The sequence below is a fragment of the Schistocerca gregaria genome, chromosome 7, assembly GCF_023897955.1.
Source record: "Schistocerca gregaria isolate iqSchGreg1 chromosome 7, iqSchGreg1.2, whole genome shotgun sequence".
Taxonomy (NCBI): Eukaryota; Metazoa; Arthropoda; class Insecta; order Orthoptera; family Acrididae; genus Schistocerca; species Schistocerca gregaria.
The window spans coordinates 502,505,281-502,523,535 of NC_064926.1; the positions used below are offsets into that span (position 1 = coordinate 502,505,281).

Genomic DNA, 18,255 nt, shown 5'->3' on the forward strand with positions numbered 1-18,255 from the left:
CAATCTGCTTTCTTATTTGCCAGTTCATTAATTTTGTCCTGCAATTCAATCTTTACACATTTCCTCCTGTACAGCGATTTGTCATAGACGACTAAAACTCACTTCACTCAAAGACAATTGAAGACTGGAAAAGGAAAACGTTCTGTGCCTGTCTGTCTTTTCCAAAAAGCCGTTTTCACTGCTGTTCTATTCGCAGTACTCTTTTGCACGTCCCTAGCCGTGTTCCAAGTACCAGGCCACGGAGGAAATCTTCCCGCATGTGTTAGTAGATGGCTCATGGTTTCTGTGCCTAGTTGTGTTTCCCTTTGGAGTGCCGACTATACTTCTACTAGTTTAAAAATAATGCTGTAGCTCTGTACTTGTACAACCGCAACTAAAATGTAGTGCCTCGATATTAATATCATTCAGAACAAAAACCTTCCTCTTGCAATTTTTTCGAAAATTGACATTTTTGGGACCATTCTTGTGTACAAAATAGATGCGTTCTTAATAAAGTTTTATTTTCTGTCTTGTGTCATTTCTTCCGGTGCTGCGATGAGCAGCACAATTCTGTGGTATCAGAATACCTCCTCCCTCCCTCCCTCCCTCCCTCACTCACTCACTCACTCACTCACTCCCTCCCTCCTTCCCTCTCCCCCCCTCTCCCCCCTCTCCCTTTCTCTCCTTCTCTCTCCCTCCCCCTTTTTTTTTTATAGAAGCCAGTAAAATATAAACAGAGATACAGTGTTTGTTCATTACACTGACAAACGTCTGATTTGACACTTAGAACGTTTTCCATTTCTACTCTGTAATTCAGTTAAAGACACCCATTTAGCGATTTGGAGAATTACGTTTCGCCCTTATGACGGTGTATACGCTTCGTGTCATGAACTCTACGAGACATCCAAATTCTTACGAGCTGTTGTGATCCATGATGAATCAATCGTTGGACACAACCACCTGAAATCGGACAACCTGGGTTTAAGGCGCGCACATCTCGCCGATTGCGTCCTAAATGTTCGATATAGAATCAGGGGTCGCTCGAGAGCGCTCAGGTGTGTGAAGCAGAGTGAATCATTCTCAAGTAAGTAAGTCGGGATTGAAAGGGTGGCGCATTGTCTTTCAGAACGTATGGAGAGCGTCCACATGGCTGTTTAGATGGAGAAATGAACGCACATTATGGTGCAGGTTCCTTATCGTCCTCCAATGAGAGATGAAAGCAGACGTTGCAGGGACGTAGTTTCATCGAAAGTACAAGTTCTCCACACTAGCAATACACTCATGAGCCAAAGCATTTGTATAATATTGTGTTTGTCCGCCTTGGGAACACAATATAGAAGCTGTTGCGCGTGGTATGGATTCGACAAATCCGTGGTAGATTTCCATAGCAGCTATGCGGCACCAACTGTCTACGCACAGTTCACGCAGTGCTTGTTAATTACGTGCTCGTGGTTTGTGATGTGAGCTGCGCAGGCGTGTTCCCTCGAGTTCAGATCAGGTGCATGTAGTGACCAAGACTTCAGCGTGACCACACTGTGATGTTCCTAAAAACCACTGAACATGATTCCCTCCTTGTGGCACGGACACTTAATGCCCTGGTAGATATAATCGCCGTCGAGGAAGACATTAAGCATGAAGGGCCCTCATTAATGTTCATGTGGCCCACAGCTGTGACGGTTCCTTTGATTACTGCCATGGGTCCCATTGAAACCCAGGTCAGTGTCCCCCATGGCGTAAAACTGCCCCCAGCGACCTGCGTCCGTGGCGAGGTAGATGCTTCGAGCACCCGCTCGCCTGGATGATGGTGTATCCGGACGTCACCATCAACTTGGTCTCCGACCAGGAGACACGTTTCCATTGATCCGTGGTCCAATTTCGATGATCCAGTGCCCAGTGCAATCGTTAATGGCAACATCGTTGGGTAGCGCGAGAACGCGTAAGGGTCGTCTGATGCAAAGACCAGTATTCAAAAATATAGAGTGAACCGTGTTCTCCGAAACACTTGACCTTCACCAGGACAGTCGGTCGTCAGATCTACTACAGACGACTGTTTATGGAGAGGGCAAGCCTTCTGCCACCACGTTTAGTGTTGAGGTGTGACATCCAGCACCTTATCGCTTCTCATGGTTTCATCGTTCTTTAGCAACTTTCCATAGATGTTTACGACAGCCGACCAGGTTCGCCGTTTCCGAGGTTCTCGTTTTCTCCGAAGCACAACACTCGTGACAGAGTCGCTTTTGTTGTTTGATTTTCCCATTTGCGGCCTGTATAGTCGCTGAATGATTTCCCATTCTTTTTTGTCTCTCTTATTTGTATTTGGCAGTCAAATTTAAACGAGACAGATGAAAAAAAATGAACTGTGTATTATTTCAGAAACAATCGCCGTTACTGTTAATACATTTGTTCCACTGTGAGACAAGTCTGTCAGTGCCTTCGTGGAAAAATGCGGTTCACTGCTCCAAAAAACTGGAAATTGGGTGGGGACAGAACGGGACTGTATGGAGGATGTGTAGCGGCTTTCCAGCGAAACGTCTGCACTATACTCAAAACAACATTGGCGGACTCACATGTTGCCAAGGTTGTTCGGACTATGCTGCAGAAGTTTCGCTGGGAAGCCGCTACACATCCTACGTACAGTCCCGTTCTGTCCCCACACAATTTCTAATTTTTTTTTAAAGCAGTGAACCGCATTTTTCCACGAAGACACTGACAGACTTGTCTCACAGTGGATCAAATGTATTAATAGTAACGGCGATTGCTTCTGAAGTAATACACAGTTTACTTACTTTTTTTTAAAATATGTCTCGTTTTCATCCGATTACCTCTTAAACTTTCCTTACCTCGTCACGTATCCTCTACGCCACCCGTCGGCGTTTGATCTAGCTGTGAGCAGTTGTAATGTTCTGGCTCATCAGTGTATGCCTAATATGTTGTCAGAGCTCATATCAGTGACATGTATCTTCTTGCGGCTTGATGGCTAAGTATGTGCAAGGCGACAAATTCAAACATTGAGGGTTCAATTTCCAGTCTACTCCAGGAGTTTTAAGTTACTTACCGCGTATTTCACCTCAGGTAATTATTTACATATGTGAGAAAACTCAAACTGCACCATTATTCGGAACCGTTCTCATTAAACTATTGGTCGTTCTATAACCTGCGGAGTAAGTCAGTTGAAAGAACGGAGGAAGGCAACGGTGTACCACGCTAAATAGGACAAGTCCCAGTGACACACTGTGGCGTTCATGCCAAACTTGAGGTTGAAGACTCATTCGGTAGTCGTTGCTTTCACAAACGTTAGTGTAGTCGACTGAGTTCATTCCGCGGGGCAGCTGTAGGCCCCCCACGCAAGGAACTGCGTCTTTCAAAGATACTAAGATCTACATCTGTACTGACCCTACTGTTCGAGCCACGAGTAGTTGGCGGAAAGAACGGTTGATGGTTAGCCTCTCTAAGTTCAATTCTCTTAAATTTTACCTTTATGCTTGTTCACGAGATATATCTAGGATTGGATTGGATTGGATTGTTTTGGGGGAAGAGACCAAACAGCGAGGTCATCGGTCTCATCGGATTGGGGAAGGATGGGGAAGGAAGTCGGCCGTGCCCTTTCAAAGGAACCATCCCAGCATTTGCCTGGAGCGATTTATGGAAATCACGGAAAACCTAAATCAGGATGGCCGGACACGGAATTGAACCATCGTTCTCCTTAATACAAGTCCAGTGTGCTACCATTGCGCCACCTCGCTCGGTCATATATCTAGGAGGAAGCAATATGTTGATAGTTTTTTTTTTTTTAGGAACGTACGCTGTGGAATCTTAAGAGTGAACCACAACGGCTCCGTAGCATTTGCTCGGTTACGAGTGGGTTGAGGATTTCTTTGTAGGGAGGACGCTGGTGTCATCTTGGATGGAGAGTCATCAACAGATGTAGAAGTAACTTCAGTTGCACACCACGAGAGTCTCTTGTTGGGGCTCTTGCTGTTAATGCTGTATACAGATGAGGTTGCAGACAGTAGTAACAGTAACCGCAGATTTTTAGGAGCAGATGATGCTGTTGTTTATAATGGACTGCCTGAAAAATCTGCACAACATCCATTCGGACCTTGATAATTTTTCAAAGGGGTGGACAGATTGGCAGCTTGGTTTACACGTGCAGTAAACTAAAATTGCCGGCTGCACAAAACATAGGAAAGTAGTATTCAGCGACAGCGTCACTGAGTCACACTTGAAATGGGTCAACTCATACGAATACCTGGGTATAACAATTTGTAAGGATGCGAAACTGAATGATCACAAAGTCTGAATCGTAGGTAAGGAAGGTGGAAAACTTGGGTTTTTTGGTAAGATACCGAGAAAATATGATCTTTCTACAAAGGAGACTGCTTACAAATTGCTTTTGCGTCCCATTTTAGACTATTGCTCAGGTGTGTGGGACCTGTAGCAGATAGGACTAACCAGGGATATAGAACCTATACGGAGAATGGGAGGTGGAATTCTGTTTAAGTCACGGGATAGCGTCACTTAATCTTTGAAAAACCTGAATTTGCTAGTCCTTTGTAGATAGATCCGAAAGCATACTTAGAAAGCACCGAGAACAAGTGTAAAGTGAAGAATCTAGAGATGTTCTTCAACTTTCTACAAATCACTCACGTAGTGACGGTGAAGGCAAGAGTAGACGAAGTACTACGCTCACAGAGGAGTTCAAGCAGCCATTCTTCCCGCGCTCAATACGCGATTGTAACAGAAAGAAACTCGCGATTTGAAGTACAATGGAAGTATCCTCTGCCGTCCACCTCACACTGGTTTGCAGTATGTGGACGTTTGTACAGTTGGGAAGGAAGGTGTCCTGACCCTGGCGCCTACAGCCGTCGCTCAGCGCGCACCGGCGCCGCAGCTGCCGGGCTGGCCAGGGGTTCAGCTTTCGTGTCCGGAAATAGTCACGTTTATTTTAAAGCGCGCCTGCCCTGCCTGCTAGCGTGCGATCGCCCAATGACTGCGCCGGCGGCCGGTGGCGGCCCAGCTGTCGCCGGCGGCGGTGCGTCGGGTCCCCGCATCGGAACCTTGGCGACCCTCGCAGTGCGAGCGACCTCCAGCACTCTCGCTCCCGCTGCCCGCCAGAGTTTCGTCATAGTTGCACGTAACAGCCGCTGGCGAAAGTGCATTCAGCTCCGAACTTGCATCGCTCCAGTGATTCATCCGCCGGTCTTAACGCTCGAGCTAATCGTTCGTATTTAATCGAGGTACGGGACCGTTGGCATAAATAAACAATTGTGGTCGGTCTTCTGCCAAAATTTTCTCCGAATCTGAGAGGACCGTGCGCGAAGTTTGGTCGCTCCATAAACGAGCGAGATGACGAGTCGCATTTGGGTGGAGAGACTCAGATTCCTGTCCTGCCATCCGAATTTGTTTTCTGTAGCCATCCTATATTACTTAACAATTATACCACAATGGTTGGAAAACGCACGATCGATTTTCCCAATCCTTGACCAGTCAGAGTACGTACTCCGTCTTTGATAACCTTGTCGAGGGGACGCTGAAAACTTAACTTTCTTCATTATGCCCTTCCAAACAAAATTAAATTCTCGAAAGAACGTATGTAACTGTGTGTCCAGCATGCTGAGATTCACGTTTTCTTCTCAATTTCTTCCTGAGTGTAGGTACACGTGTGCATACATACTCCGCGAGTTATAGTATGTTGCAAGGTCCTGTTTCGCTCGCAAATGGAGCTAGAGAAAAATGATAGCACCCGTGCAACCTTATTTTATCCTCACGGTCCTTACACAAGATGAAAGTTGGATGCAGTATCGTAGTTCTGCAGTCACGAAAGCTGGCGCTCTAAATTTGCTCGATATCAAATCGCGAAAAAATCCCCCCATGGATTCACAATTTGGAACTCGGGTTCTGGAGTATTTCCGTAACAAATATGTAATCTCCAGTCCTGTAATCGGACCAGACGAGGATCCCATAAACTCCAGTAGAATTCAGGAATGGGTCGCACAAGCGTCCTTTATACGCTGTCGTTTATGGGTTCGTTAGTTTGAGATGTATCGCTTCCAAAGGGTCTTGAAAATTAGGCGAGCACGTTAGTTAAGAAATGACGCGGTTTCCGCAGAAACAACGGAATACGTGGAAAACACTAACAGATAGAAGAATGAAGGGAAAAAACAGTATTTATCCCAATAACCCGTTGTCACCCATTCGCCTTGCTGTTCCATACCGTGTCGTTTCACAATGAAATTTATTTACATTTGAAGCAAGCTGGTGTTTGTCGCACCAAATATTAACTATCTCAGGGTAAGGACTTGGCGCGCGCGCACCATTCGGACAGTGGGAACGAACGCAAGAACGCGGTGATTCTGACTGTATCTCATTTTCGTGAGTAGCAGGATTTAAATTCGCAGCCACAGATCTAATATGGCTATTCCTTTCCTTTTTTTTCATGCTATCCTGTGTATGTATTCCCCCCCTCACCCGAGGAGGTCAAGGCCAAACTGATCCAGTTGAGCTAGCTCTCCTCCCTCTGTAGTGACCTCAGTGTTCACGGGCTATTCTACTGTTAACTTTCCTTGCAACAGATGAGGCTCATTTCCTCGCTGTAGCCAAACAATTTCAAGAGATAGCCGTTGCGATGATTGTCTACTGATCGCGGTCGATTTTTCTCTCATCCTGCAACGAAGTTGGTGCGTTTGTCCTGCAATGCCAGCAGTCCGGCAAATTGTTAAGCGTCGCCGGCTGCTAATGATTTGACTGTGGTGCGCGGCAAATATCAAAAGTTCATTCAAGTGTCCCCTCTTCCAAACTCGGTTTTCTCCAGGAGTCGTTTTAATTATCCTCTTCTAGTGGTCCGGAGAAAACGCAGTCGCATTCAACTCTCTCTCTCTCTCTCTCTCTCTCTCTCTCTCTCTCTCTCTCTCTCTCTCTCTCTCTCTGACGTAGACTTTCACGTGATTTTCCCAACATCACTTCAAGAGAGTCTTGGAATAATCAGTGAAATACGTCATAGGCAGACCGTTTTGAAATTCCTAATCTTTCTTGGTAATGATATCGACAACGACAGTGTGTTAAAGCTACACCCATACCATAATCAGCTATTGCGATCACAGTTAGGCCACTATTTTCTGAACAACTTTGAAAACTTTTGAAACTTCTGGTTGCCGATGATGCGTGGTTTGTCCTTTCCGCAGGTACTGCTTCTCTAGAAACAATTTGTTCAGCCAGAAACAGTTTTCTCGACTGACTTAACTGTGGCACCAAATAAAGGTTATCTTAGTGTTGAAGGCAACACCGTGCTTTTTGGTGCTCAACTAGGAAACATATTCATGTGTACAGGACAACTGAAAAAATGCATATTATTTTACATCTGCATCTTTACTCCGCCAGCCGGGTTAATGTGTGGGACGGGAGTACTATAGGTACCACTGCCATTTCCCGCTGTCTTTATATTATTTACGAAAGCTACCCGCGAATAACGACGGCCGACAAACCTCCGTATGAACTCTTAATTTCTCTGATTTTCTCGTCGTGGTCACTTGACAACTCGTATGTGGGGAGAAGTAATAATTTGCCCGACAGCTCTTGGAGCGTACCCTCTTGTAATTTCACCAGCAAACTGCTCTGTGATGCCGTAAATCTTTTTTGTAACTTATCTCGCTGGATGCTGTTGGCCATCTCCCTAACTCCGTCCCGTTCACTAAACAATTCAGTGCCTAAACAGGCCGCTCTTCGCTGGCTCTTCTCTCTAGTCCATGCCAGTAAACCACTGATTCTTTAACTTATCCAGCGTCCACGTGTGAAACAGCTTCAGACGTCTGATTACTTTACAGATGTGTTAATGTGTTAAATATTTGAAGTTATGCTTTAAAGTTCATTGAAAGTCACAAAGTGCTTTAATTACGAAATGCCGAATGAATGTAGTCTGGTGATTTGCGCTCTGTTTTAATCAAAACATATCGCTTGAATTGTGTGTCGTACAGTGATATAATTTTGCAACTACGTTCGGTGGTATATGTAGATACTGTTTAAAAAATGTATTGCGAATAGAGTTTTTAGTAGTAAAGAAGTAATAAATTAAAACTTCACGCTTGATGCTGAAGTTTTACTGTATGAACAGCAAAAACATGGTTTTGGGGAAAAAAACATTTTTCCTTTCGTCATTTTGTGGGGGGTGTCAGAGGGAAAAAGTTTCGTAAAGCTTTGAAATTGTGCGCAAAGTTTATTGGAAGCGCTCTAATTCTCAAATACTGGATGAATAAAGTCGCTGTATTTGCGCGCCTTTACTTACGATGCCACAAGACATGCAAACATTTTGTAACTGCAAGACTTATCGTATTGTGTTAAACTTTTACTTTAAGATTGTACCTCTTAATAAGTAGATTATGGCAGTATTTTAAATTTATAAATCACATCTATAATTAAGCGAAGTATTGGAAATGAAATTTTTATTGCCCCTGAAAGCCAGTAGATAGGCAACCTGCAACTGGTGCTTAATGAATCGTTCTTTCCGTAGAAGGGAGACGAAAGGATAAGGAACGTAGACGCTGTAAACATATCGATCTTCGAAATGGGCCATTGATTTCTAGAAATGCGTCATACGCTAAACTCAGTTTTACTATTCCAGTTTATTCGGTTCTTAGAACTTTCGTTCGACCACTTCGAGTTAGTTGCCCAAGCAGCTCGAACGAACTGAATGATGCATTCATTGGCATCGTCAACAATTTTTAGGGATTGGGGTTGGGATAAGCATTTTACGTCATCTTGCGTCGTAAAGTGTCTGCTGGCAAAATTCGGTGTAGTTTGTGGTGCAAGACACCACCTACAAACTGAATCTCTTATTGTCCACTCTCGCAGAGCGCGTGGGAAAAATCAACACGTAAATATATCCTTGCGATCTCTGATTTCTCTTATTTTATCGCGATGCACATTCTGCCCGTTTTAAGCTGAAAGAACAAAATATATCAGCATTTGGAGAAAGAAGTTGTTCATTGGAATTTTGTGAAAAGATTTCACTGCAACGAAAAAGTCATTGATTTGTTGAGCACCTTGTAAGTGTCCTGTCAACAAAGTGCATTCTCTGATTCGTCATTCTCCATCTGACCATTTCAGTTAAAGTTTTCTTCTAACTGAGGTTCTAAGTATTTAGTTGGTCGAAAACATCTAATTTGTGTCATTTTCATGCAAAGGAAATGCAAGAAAAACACATTTTATTGATGAGGACGTATTGCTACTTTTCGCACCATTCAGGTATCTTGTGTAACTCATTTTGCGTTGACTTGGGAATTCGCTATTTAGTAAGCGCCAACCGCTGCCCTTAGGGTTTCAGAGCCTCAGCTGACTGCTCGCCAGCGCGTTACGTGTCTCGTGCGTCAGCCGTTGGGATCTGTCCAGCGCCCAACTGGGCCAACCTTTGCTAAAAGCTTTGAGCGCCGCCAGAGAATTTCCACGGAATTTGAGCGATATGAAGTACTATGCTGTCGCTTACTGTTCCTGCTCACTTTACGATGTAACAATGGTGGTGTAGACTGCTTATCCATCGGTTATTCATGCGTTCTCGTACGACATCAGTTCCGTAGATTGGACGAGATTCCTAAGATAGAACCTTTTACATAACCACCGTTCTTAACGCTGTTCCACCTAAGTTAAACCTTCATCGTTCTTACGTGCTGTTACATAATTCATTCGAATATCATACAGATCGTGACAAACTTACGTCAAAGTTAAGTTTACTATTGGAGATATTCCAGGAAAATGATGCTATGATATTTATAAGTTCGGCAAGGAAGAGCGAATTAACGCGTCAGGTTATCTAAACTCGGCGAGGAAAATGTGCTTTTGTAAGAGGGGATACTATTTCTTGTGGGTCGTCAGAGGCGGTGAATAATTGCAAGAAAGTGACTTGAAGTAGCGCCAGAACATCGAGCCAGCTTAGCGTCAATTCTTGGGAGCCCCCCAACTAGCAGAGTCAGATTTCGAAGACGAAAAAAGTCGGTCATTTTACGGTAGGCTCCGCGGCACGGGCGATTAAACAACCTGCAGCACCGTCTCTCCAATGAAGCATCCGTGCACTTACGATCCGGCGCTATTTTTGGACATCCCTTGCAGGTCAGACTGCGCACCTGCAGCCTATCACACGTTCTGCAAGAGCTGCCGCCGTACTGGCTGGGCTCAAATGTCACACGTGACTGAACACACGGCTCTGGACAGAATAAAGCACTTTAGTGCCACGGAACAGTGCAGCAACTGGGTTTTTGGATTATTTTTTTCAGTCGTGATACATCGTACAAAAATGTTGCCATACTGTTTTCTCACGAATTGTCTTAAACAGGAAATACAAACAGGCAGAAAACTGACTACAGCCTTGTAAGGGGTGCAGTGAAGTTGTGTCGCACAAAGCATTTGTTGTTACTGGAAACTGATGGAAACTTGGGTTATAGCCTTGTTTTGACCTCGATTACTTGCAGTGACGATGGAAGTGGTGCAGTGGTAAGTGCACTAACGTATACAATTTGGGAGGAGTGGGGTTGAAATCCACCTCCGGCCATTTCCGCAAAATAACTTCAGGCGAATATTCCTTCAAGAAAAATAGTGTGGATTTGTGTGGCATCCTCACCGTGAGCCAATACTCAATGACCGTGACGGAGACTTGGAAATAATGTCTAAAGTCCCTTCCATCACTACTTGCCTCTACAATTGGTATTATGAACTGATATGTAAGCAACTGTTTTAAATATACGTGATCAGTGCATGCCAGACTGGGTTTTTAAGCCGGTTACCTGCGATTTTGCTATATCCTTTCTTCCGAAGGTGCTGTTCCTAACAGCATCGAAGGAGAGAGCTCTGTGAAGGTTGGAGAAATTAAAAGTGCAAGTCAATGCCGACTCGAAGTTTTGGATCACGCCGTGAGGCATACTTGAATAGCACAATTGGTAACGTAACTCCTGCGTGAGACGAGTATCCGGGTTCGACTCCCGGTCCATCATACAGTTTTAACTCGTCTGGTATAATCGACACTAGCGTGTACTTCATTGAAGTATTAAATTTTTATATCTAGTAATTGTCTCGACTTGGAAACCGTTTGAGTTGGAACTAGCCCAGTTTCATTCGTGTGCAGTCTAGGTTCAAAGCATTCTCGTATCTACGACGAATGCCTTCCTCGCTTTCGTATTATTCCCCAACTGACGAGGGCGGAATTATACTGTGATCCCTCGCAGCGACTTCACAACACAATAAGTAGTTAACACAGTGGTATCGGAGTTCACATTGAGGCGTTTTGAAACGAGTCGAGATTTCTTGCCTCAGCGTCTGTGTAGTCGGGCGCACTGTGAAGCAGCTGAGGAAAGCTACAGGGTATGCGACGGCTTAACGGTAGCACAGCGATGTGCGGGTGTTTCCAGCACTGTCTTTGGGTGGAGGGAATGTCCCGCTCCGGTCCGGTGGTTCCTCTTGGGCGCAGGACGGAGAGGTTGAGCGAGTGGCGTGCTGTGCAGTGCAGTACCTGCGACAAAGGCTGCGGCGAAGACGAGTGCGGCAGTGGCAGTGGCAGCGGTGGAGGACCCCATGGCGAGCTGGGAGGGCTGGCCGCTGGGCTCTCGCGGCTCGCACTGGCCGCCGGGCGCGCCGGCGGGGCGCGCGCGCCACTAGCGCCTCGCCGCGACCGGGCCGGGCCGCGCCCACAGCGCCCGCTGTTGTAGGTTAAGGTTCCAGGTGTGATGCCCTGCCGAACCCTCGACCAATAAAAATGCGTAACTTTACGTGGAGCTCTACACATTTAAAAAAATTAACCAGTGCAGACCGGTTGCCTGGTGTAATGGTTATAGTACAAGGAGGTTGTGGGTTCGAATCTCATTAGCTGCTTTGAATTTTTTTGTTTGTAAATCTTTATCGTAATGACTATGATCATTATTTTTATTCATTTAATGAATTTAAATGTAGTTTATTTCTTTCTTTGTCACATCATCTTAATGACCGTATTAACTTTCTCAACTACTCATTTCTTCTTCCTACAGTTCTTTTTCCACTTGAAATCTTACGTGCACATGATTTTAACAATTTCTGTGCATTAACACGGATGTCATCTCTTCCGTTTCATCCTCCTGTATTTTCGTCTTCGTCGTTGTTGTTGTTGTTGTTGTTGTTGTTGTGTTCTTCAGTCCTGAGACTGGTTTGATGCAGCTCCCCATGCTAATCTGTCCTGTGCAAGCTCCTTCATCTCCCAGTACCTACTACAACCTACATCCTTCTGAATCTGCTTAGTGGATTCATCTCTTGGTCTCCCTCTACGATTTTTACCCTCCACTCTGCCCTCCAATGGTAAATTTGTGATCCCTTGATGCCTCAGGACATGTCCTACCAACCGATCCCTTCTTCTAGTCAAGTTGTGCCACAAACTCTTCTTCTCCTCAATTCTATTCAACACCACCTCATTAGTTACATGATCCACCCACCTAATCTTCAACATTCTTCTCTAGCACCACATTTCAAAAGCTTCTATTCTCTTCTTGTCGAAACTATTTATTGTCCATGTTTCACTTCCATACATGGCTACACTCCATACAAATACTTTCAGAAACGACTTCCTGACACTTAAATCTATACTCGATGTTAACAAATTTCTCTTCTTCAGAAACTCTTTCCTTGCCATTGCCAGTCTACATTTTATATCCTTTCTACTTCGACCATCATCAGTTATTTTGCTCCCCAAATAGCAAAACTCCTTTACTACTTTAAGTGTCTCATTTCCTAATCGAATTCCCTCAGCATCCCCCGACATAATTCGACAACATTCCATTATCGACGTTTTGATTTTGTTGATGTTCATCTTATATCCTCCTTTCAAGACACTGTTCATTCTATTCAACTGCTCTTCCAGATCCTTCGATGTCTCTGACAGAATTACAATGTCATCGGCGAACCTCAACATTTTTATTTCTTCTCCCTGGATTTTAATACTTACTCCGAATTTTTCTTTTGTTTCCTTTACTGTTTGCTCAATATACAAATTGAATAACATCGGGTAGAGACTACAACCCTATCTTACTCTCTTCCCAACCATTGCTTCCCTTTCGTACCCCTCGACTCTTATAACTGCCATCTGCTTTCTGTACAAATTGTAAATAGCCTTTCCCTCCCTGTGTTTTACCCCTACCACCTTCAGAATTTGAAAGAGAATATTCCAGTCAACATTGTCAAAAGCTTTTCTAAGTCTGTAAATGCTAGAAACGAGGTTTGCGCTTTCTTAATCTAGCTTCTAAGATAAGTGGTAGGGTCAGTATTGCCTCACGTGTTCCAACATTTCTATAGAATCCAAACTGATCTTCCCCGAGGTCGGCTTCTACTAGTTTTTCCATTCGTCTGTAAAGAATTCGCGTTAGTATTTTGCAGCTGTGACTTATTAAACTGATTGTTCGGTAATTTTCACATCTGTCAGCACCTGCTTTCTTTGGGATTGGAATTATTACATTCTTCTTGAAGTGTGAGGGTATTTCGCCTGTCTCATACCTCTTTGCTCACCAGATGGTAGAGTTTTGTCAGGACTGGCTCTCCCAAGGCCATCAGTAGTTCCAATGGAATGTTGTCTACTCCGGGGGCCTTGTTTCGACTCAGGTCTTTCAGTGCTCTGTCAAACTCTACACGCAGTATCGTATCTCCCATTTCATCTTAATCTACATCCTCTTCCATTTCCATAATATTGTCCTCTAGTACATCGCTCTTGTATAGACCCTCTATATAATCCTTCCACCTTTCTGCTTTCCCTTCTTTGCTTAGAACTGGGTTTCCATCTGAGCTCTTGATGTTCATAGAAGTGGTTCTCTTATCTCCAAAGATCTCTCTAATTTTCCTGTAGGCAGTATCTATCTTACCCCTTGTGAGATAAGCCTCTACATCCTTACATTTGTCCTCTAGCCATCCCTGCTTAGCCATTTTGCACTTCCTGTCGATCTCATTTTTGAGACGTCTGTATTCCTTTTTGCTGCTTCATTTACTGCATTTTTATATTTTCTCCTTTCATCAATTAAATTCAATATTTCTTCTGTTACCCAAGGATTTCTACTAGCCCTCGTCTTTTTACCTACTTGATCCTCTGCTGCCTTCACTACTTCATCCCTCAAAGCTACCCATTCTTCTTCTATTGTATTTCTTTCCCCCATTCCTGTCAATTGTTCCCTTATGCTCTCCTTGAAACTCCGTACAACCTCTGGTTCTTTTAGTTTATCCAGGTCCCATCTCCTTAAATTTCCACCTTTTTGCAGTTTCTTCAGTTTTAATCTACAGGTCATAACCAACAGATTGTGGTCAGAGTCCACATCTGCCCCTGGAAATGTCTTACAATTTAAAACCTGGTTCCTAAATCTCTGTCTTACCATTATATAATCTATCTGATACCTTTTAGTATCTCCAGGCTTCTTCCATGTATACAACCTTCTTTTATGATTATTGAACCAAGTGTTAGCTATGATTAAGTTGTGCTCTGTGCAAAATTCTACCAGGCGGCTTCCTCTTTCATTTCTTAGCCCCAGTCCATAATCACCTACTACGTTTCCTTCTCTCCCTTTTCCTACTACCGAATTCCAGTCACCCATTACTATTAAATTTTCATCTCCCTTCACTATCTGAATAATTTCTTTTATTTGATCATACATTTCTTCAATTTCTTCGTCATCAGCAGAGCTAGTTGTCATAGAAACTTGTACTACTGTAGTAGGTGTGGGCTTCGTATCTATCTTGGCCACAATAATGCGTTCACTATGCTGTTTGTAGTAGCTTCCCGTATTCCTATTTTCCTATTAATTATTAAACCTACTCCTGCATTACCCCTATTTGATTTTGTGTTTATAACCCTGTAGTCACCTGACCAGAAGTCTTGTTCCTCCTGCCACCGAACTTCACTAATTCCCACTATATCTAACTTTAACCTATCCATTTCCCTTTTTAAATTTTCTAACCTACCTGCCCGATTAAGGGATCTGACATTCCACGCTCCGATCCGTAGAACGCCAGTTTTCTTTCTCCTGATAACGACATCCTCTTGAGTAGTCCCCGCCCGGAGATCCGAATGGGGGACTATTTTACCCAAGAGGACGCCATCATCATTTAATCATACAGTACAGCATATTAATAATAATGATACCAAGAAAAAGTCATGACTCGCCTTCCGTCCGGAATCACTGGTGGAGTTGCAAAGAAATGGTGGAGCCGTGGTTTGATGATGAATGTAAAGAGCCGTGAAGATTAGAACGGCCAGAAGAATGGCTGAAGAATCCCTCTGAAAATACAACGATAGCATACACGGCAGAAAGAAGACGGACGGACAGAATCATATGGCAGAAGCAACGAGAATAAAGCGCACACCTATTTAGGTGAATTGAGAATATAAGAAATTATCTCGCTCCTTCTGACGGCTGGTAAGTCTTGCGAGAGGCATTTATAGATAGCAAAATTTAATCGTAACGGGTGATGAGGAAAAAATGTTTCCTTCATTGAAGCTAGCAGATGTCTTTGGAAGATATTTTGACAAAGTAATAACATGAAAATCAGGTAGAAACGAAAGTAACGGAAAGATTGCAGATGATGCAAGAAGTGTGCGCTCGCATTGCTCAAACTCTTGCGGGAATCGGTAGATTGGCTGCCGCGAGTAATGAGTGTAGTGGGCAGGGGCACTACAGACGTAGTGTGTGGACAGAAAGTTGGAAATGTGGGTCTCACGGGAAGCGTGCCAGAGAGAAGTCCCTGAGGTCCCACTACCCTCAGTGTTCTCGTTGCCTCAGTCGGATAGAGCGTTTGCCATGTAAGCTGGAGATCCCGGGTTCGAGTATCGGTTGGGGTATACATTTTCAACTGTTCCCGTTGAAATTTATCAACGCCTGTAAGCAGCTAATGGTCTTGATTCCATTGTAATTTCAAATATGTTTACATCTTACGTGACTCACCCTGTCTGCATGGATAATAATATCTGTTGCAAAGATTGAGGTCATTGTTTTTAAGAAAGCAAAGTGGGCCCTTCTTATTAATTGCTTTGCAAAAATTAAGGGTTTCTGGCAAATAGCACACAAGTCTTCTGGACAAACGTGATGAAGACATACATCAGTGAGACCCGGATTGCGAACTAAAGGGAGGAAAATTATCTTTCGCGTAAAAAATAAATAAATAAAAATAAAAAAAAGAACCAACTCAACTAGACCGCTGCAAAAGTCTGTCTCTGCGTTTCATTTAGTACTCTCTGACTGCCATCTATTCCAACAAATGAAGATTTTTAGTAAACTGGGGATCGATTGGACAGAAACGTGAGATATTAACAGAACTTAATTTCTTTAAAGTAAACTCGTGGAATAGCCAGTGTTACATGAGCTCCTAATACTACTAATTTCTCAACGTCTAAAATTATGTTAGAGGCCTGAGTTCCTTCGGAAACTCTGGACGTCACCAAATAGAATTAGAACAGACACAGCGGATGCGCATGTTGTTCTGCAAACTGGGTCAGTAAAGACTCCAGATGTGACTGCTTCACTGAGTCACAGTCGCAGCGAGCGTCCACGGAGCTTTTCTGAAACCGACGTTAACGACAGGGAAAGAGGGGAGAGAGAGAGAGAGAGAGAGAGAGAGAGAGAGAGAGAGAGAGAGAGAGAGAGAGATGGAAACGATTATCTGACGAAGGGCAGTAATCGCCATCGATTTTGTGTGGATTATGTTAGTTTTTAATAACACCAGAGGCTGGGTTTATAAGCGGATAAATTTATAGTAAATAGTGGAAACTTTTGGTGAACATGACCTTGTAAAGGTTTTATTCAGCCTCTCAAACAAATGCACAATCCGAATTAGTTTGGTCTATTTCATATGATCCGCAGAAGCGGACAAAGACAAACACCGTACAGTAATGAGAGATTTGTACCACATTCCAGTATAAAGTGAGTTGTGGATTTTTTATACGATCTCTGACGCAGTGTTGTAAACTAATTGTTCGTGGATGAATAAATTTAAATGTGGTCATAGGAGCAGTGCAGATTTGGTGGCTTCTGGTTGCGTGATTTATGTTTCTCTTTAAGAAAACACTAGTGAAAATCTTGAAATAGAAACCGGACGCATTAACATTCGTGAGATCCTCTTATGAACTGAAATTTCGTAATGAATTTCTGTGTTTCCTGTGCTTGCGATGGTGCGAAATGTGCCGAATCTAGAGCTAAGAAGCCAGTGTCTCTCATTTTATAATAGCATCTGAAGAAACTGAGGCATAGTACAGATGTGGCCGTAGACGTAAGGTCCAACCACCATTACATCCTGAAAACAAAACCAATCAATGGGCAAAACAGTGGCACTAGTTTGTCGGGACCCTTTGAGTATTATCGTCGTGAACTGTTTAGAAAAGAGTGAATTATCGATTGAATCTTGTAACGCAACATTATTTGATCGTTTGCATAGTGAAATGAAGCAAGCAACGACTGCCATCCCCGTTTAGGAATAGGCTTCCTTATACCTCATACGGAAAATACTGGGATGGTTCATTTGAAGAAGGACGTGCTCAATTTATTTTCTCTTTCATTGACGAATCGGTGGAGGTTGTACTTCTTTTGCAGTAGGACATCAAATCCTAATCTTCCTTCCTTGTTTCTCGATTTATATCTATACCAGTACACCACAAACAACAAGTACCATTTTTATATCTTTGCCATTCATCTACGGAACGATTGTACGTAGAAAACTTTTTGGTAATATCCGTTAAATAAGAATTTCTCTGATTTTATCGTCATAACCAGTAGGTGCGATTAAGTCTTCGTCTTACGACGTGCCCACACGGAGTTTTCCGAGGCATTAAAGTACTACAGGACGAAAGCTGTAAGTAGGAATTCATCTGTTAACTGAGAAGAGAAATGCTCATAAACCCGCCATTAAGACCCTGAAATCGGTAAGAACAGTGTTCGCACACATGCCTGGATGTTCAGATTGATAAGAATTGACCGGGCATAATAGTGTGTCCTCGTTAGGGAACCCCGGGTCTCTCTCTCTCTCTCTCTCTCTCTCTCTCTCTCTCTCTCTCTCTCTCTCTGCATGTGCGCTGGTGCGTTGGCTCGAGTAGCGCAGTGTTTCGCGTGGAGGCGTGGCGAACACCCACGCTCGTCTCGCGCGTCATTTCCGCCAGCGTGGGATACGTCACGTGCGCTGCCCTACTATTCACCTCGTTCTTCACAGACGCTGCGCTCACGTCCGCCCGCCAAGGAGAATCACATCACAGTTCAAGTTTCCATGTACTGGTTTCAGTGCGATTGACTTGATGAATTTTTGACTAGACCA

General features: G+C 43.7%; 2 protein-coding genes across 4 annotated transcripts in view; one reads left to right on the top strand and one right to left on the bottom strand.

Annotated features, from left to right (window-relative positions):
- Nucleotides 1–11,605, bottom strand: part of LOC126281610 (uncharacterized abhydrolase domain-containing protein DDB_G0269086) — a 73,173-nt gene extending 61,568 nt beyond the window's left edge. For 2 of the 3 annotated variants that reach the window (XM_049980718.1, XM_049980717.1), the window contains exon 1: nt 11,468–11,605. In XM_049980718.1, the coding sequence (XP_049836675.1) occupies nt 11,468–11,531 (64 nt within the window). In that variant the 5' untranslated portion in view covers nt 11,532–11,605. The remainder of the gene's footprint in view (nt 1–11,467) is intronic. The other variant, XM_049980719.1, reaches the window with a different exon arrangement.
- LOC126281611 (putative protein FAM10A4) overlaps nt 1–18,255 on the top strand; it is a 203,812-nt gene that overhangs the window by 122,977 nt on the left and 62,580 nt on the right. The gene's annotated exons all lie outside the window — the stretch shown is intronic.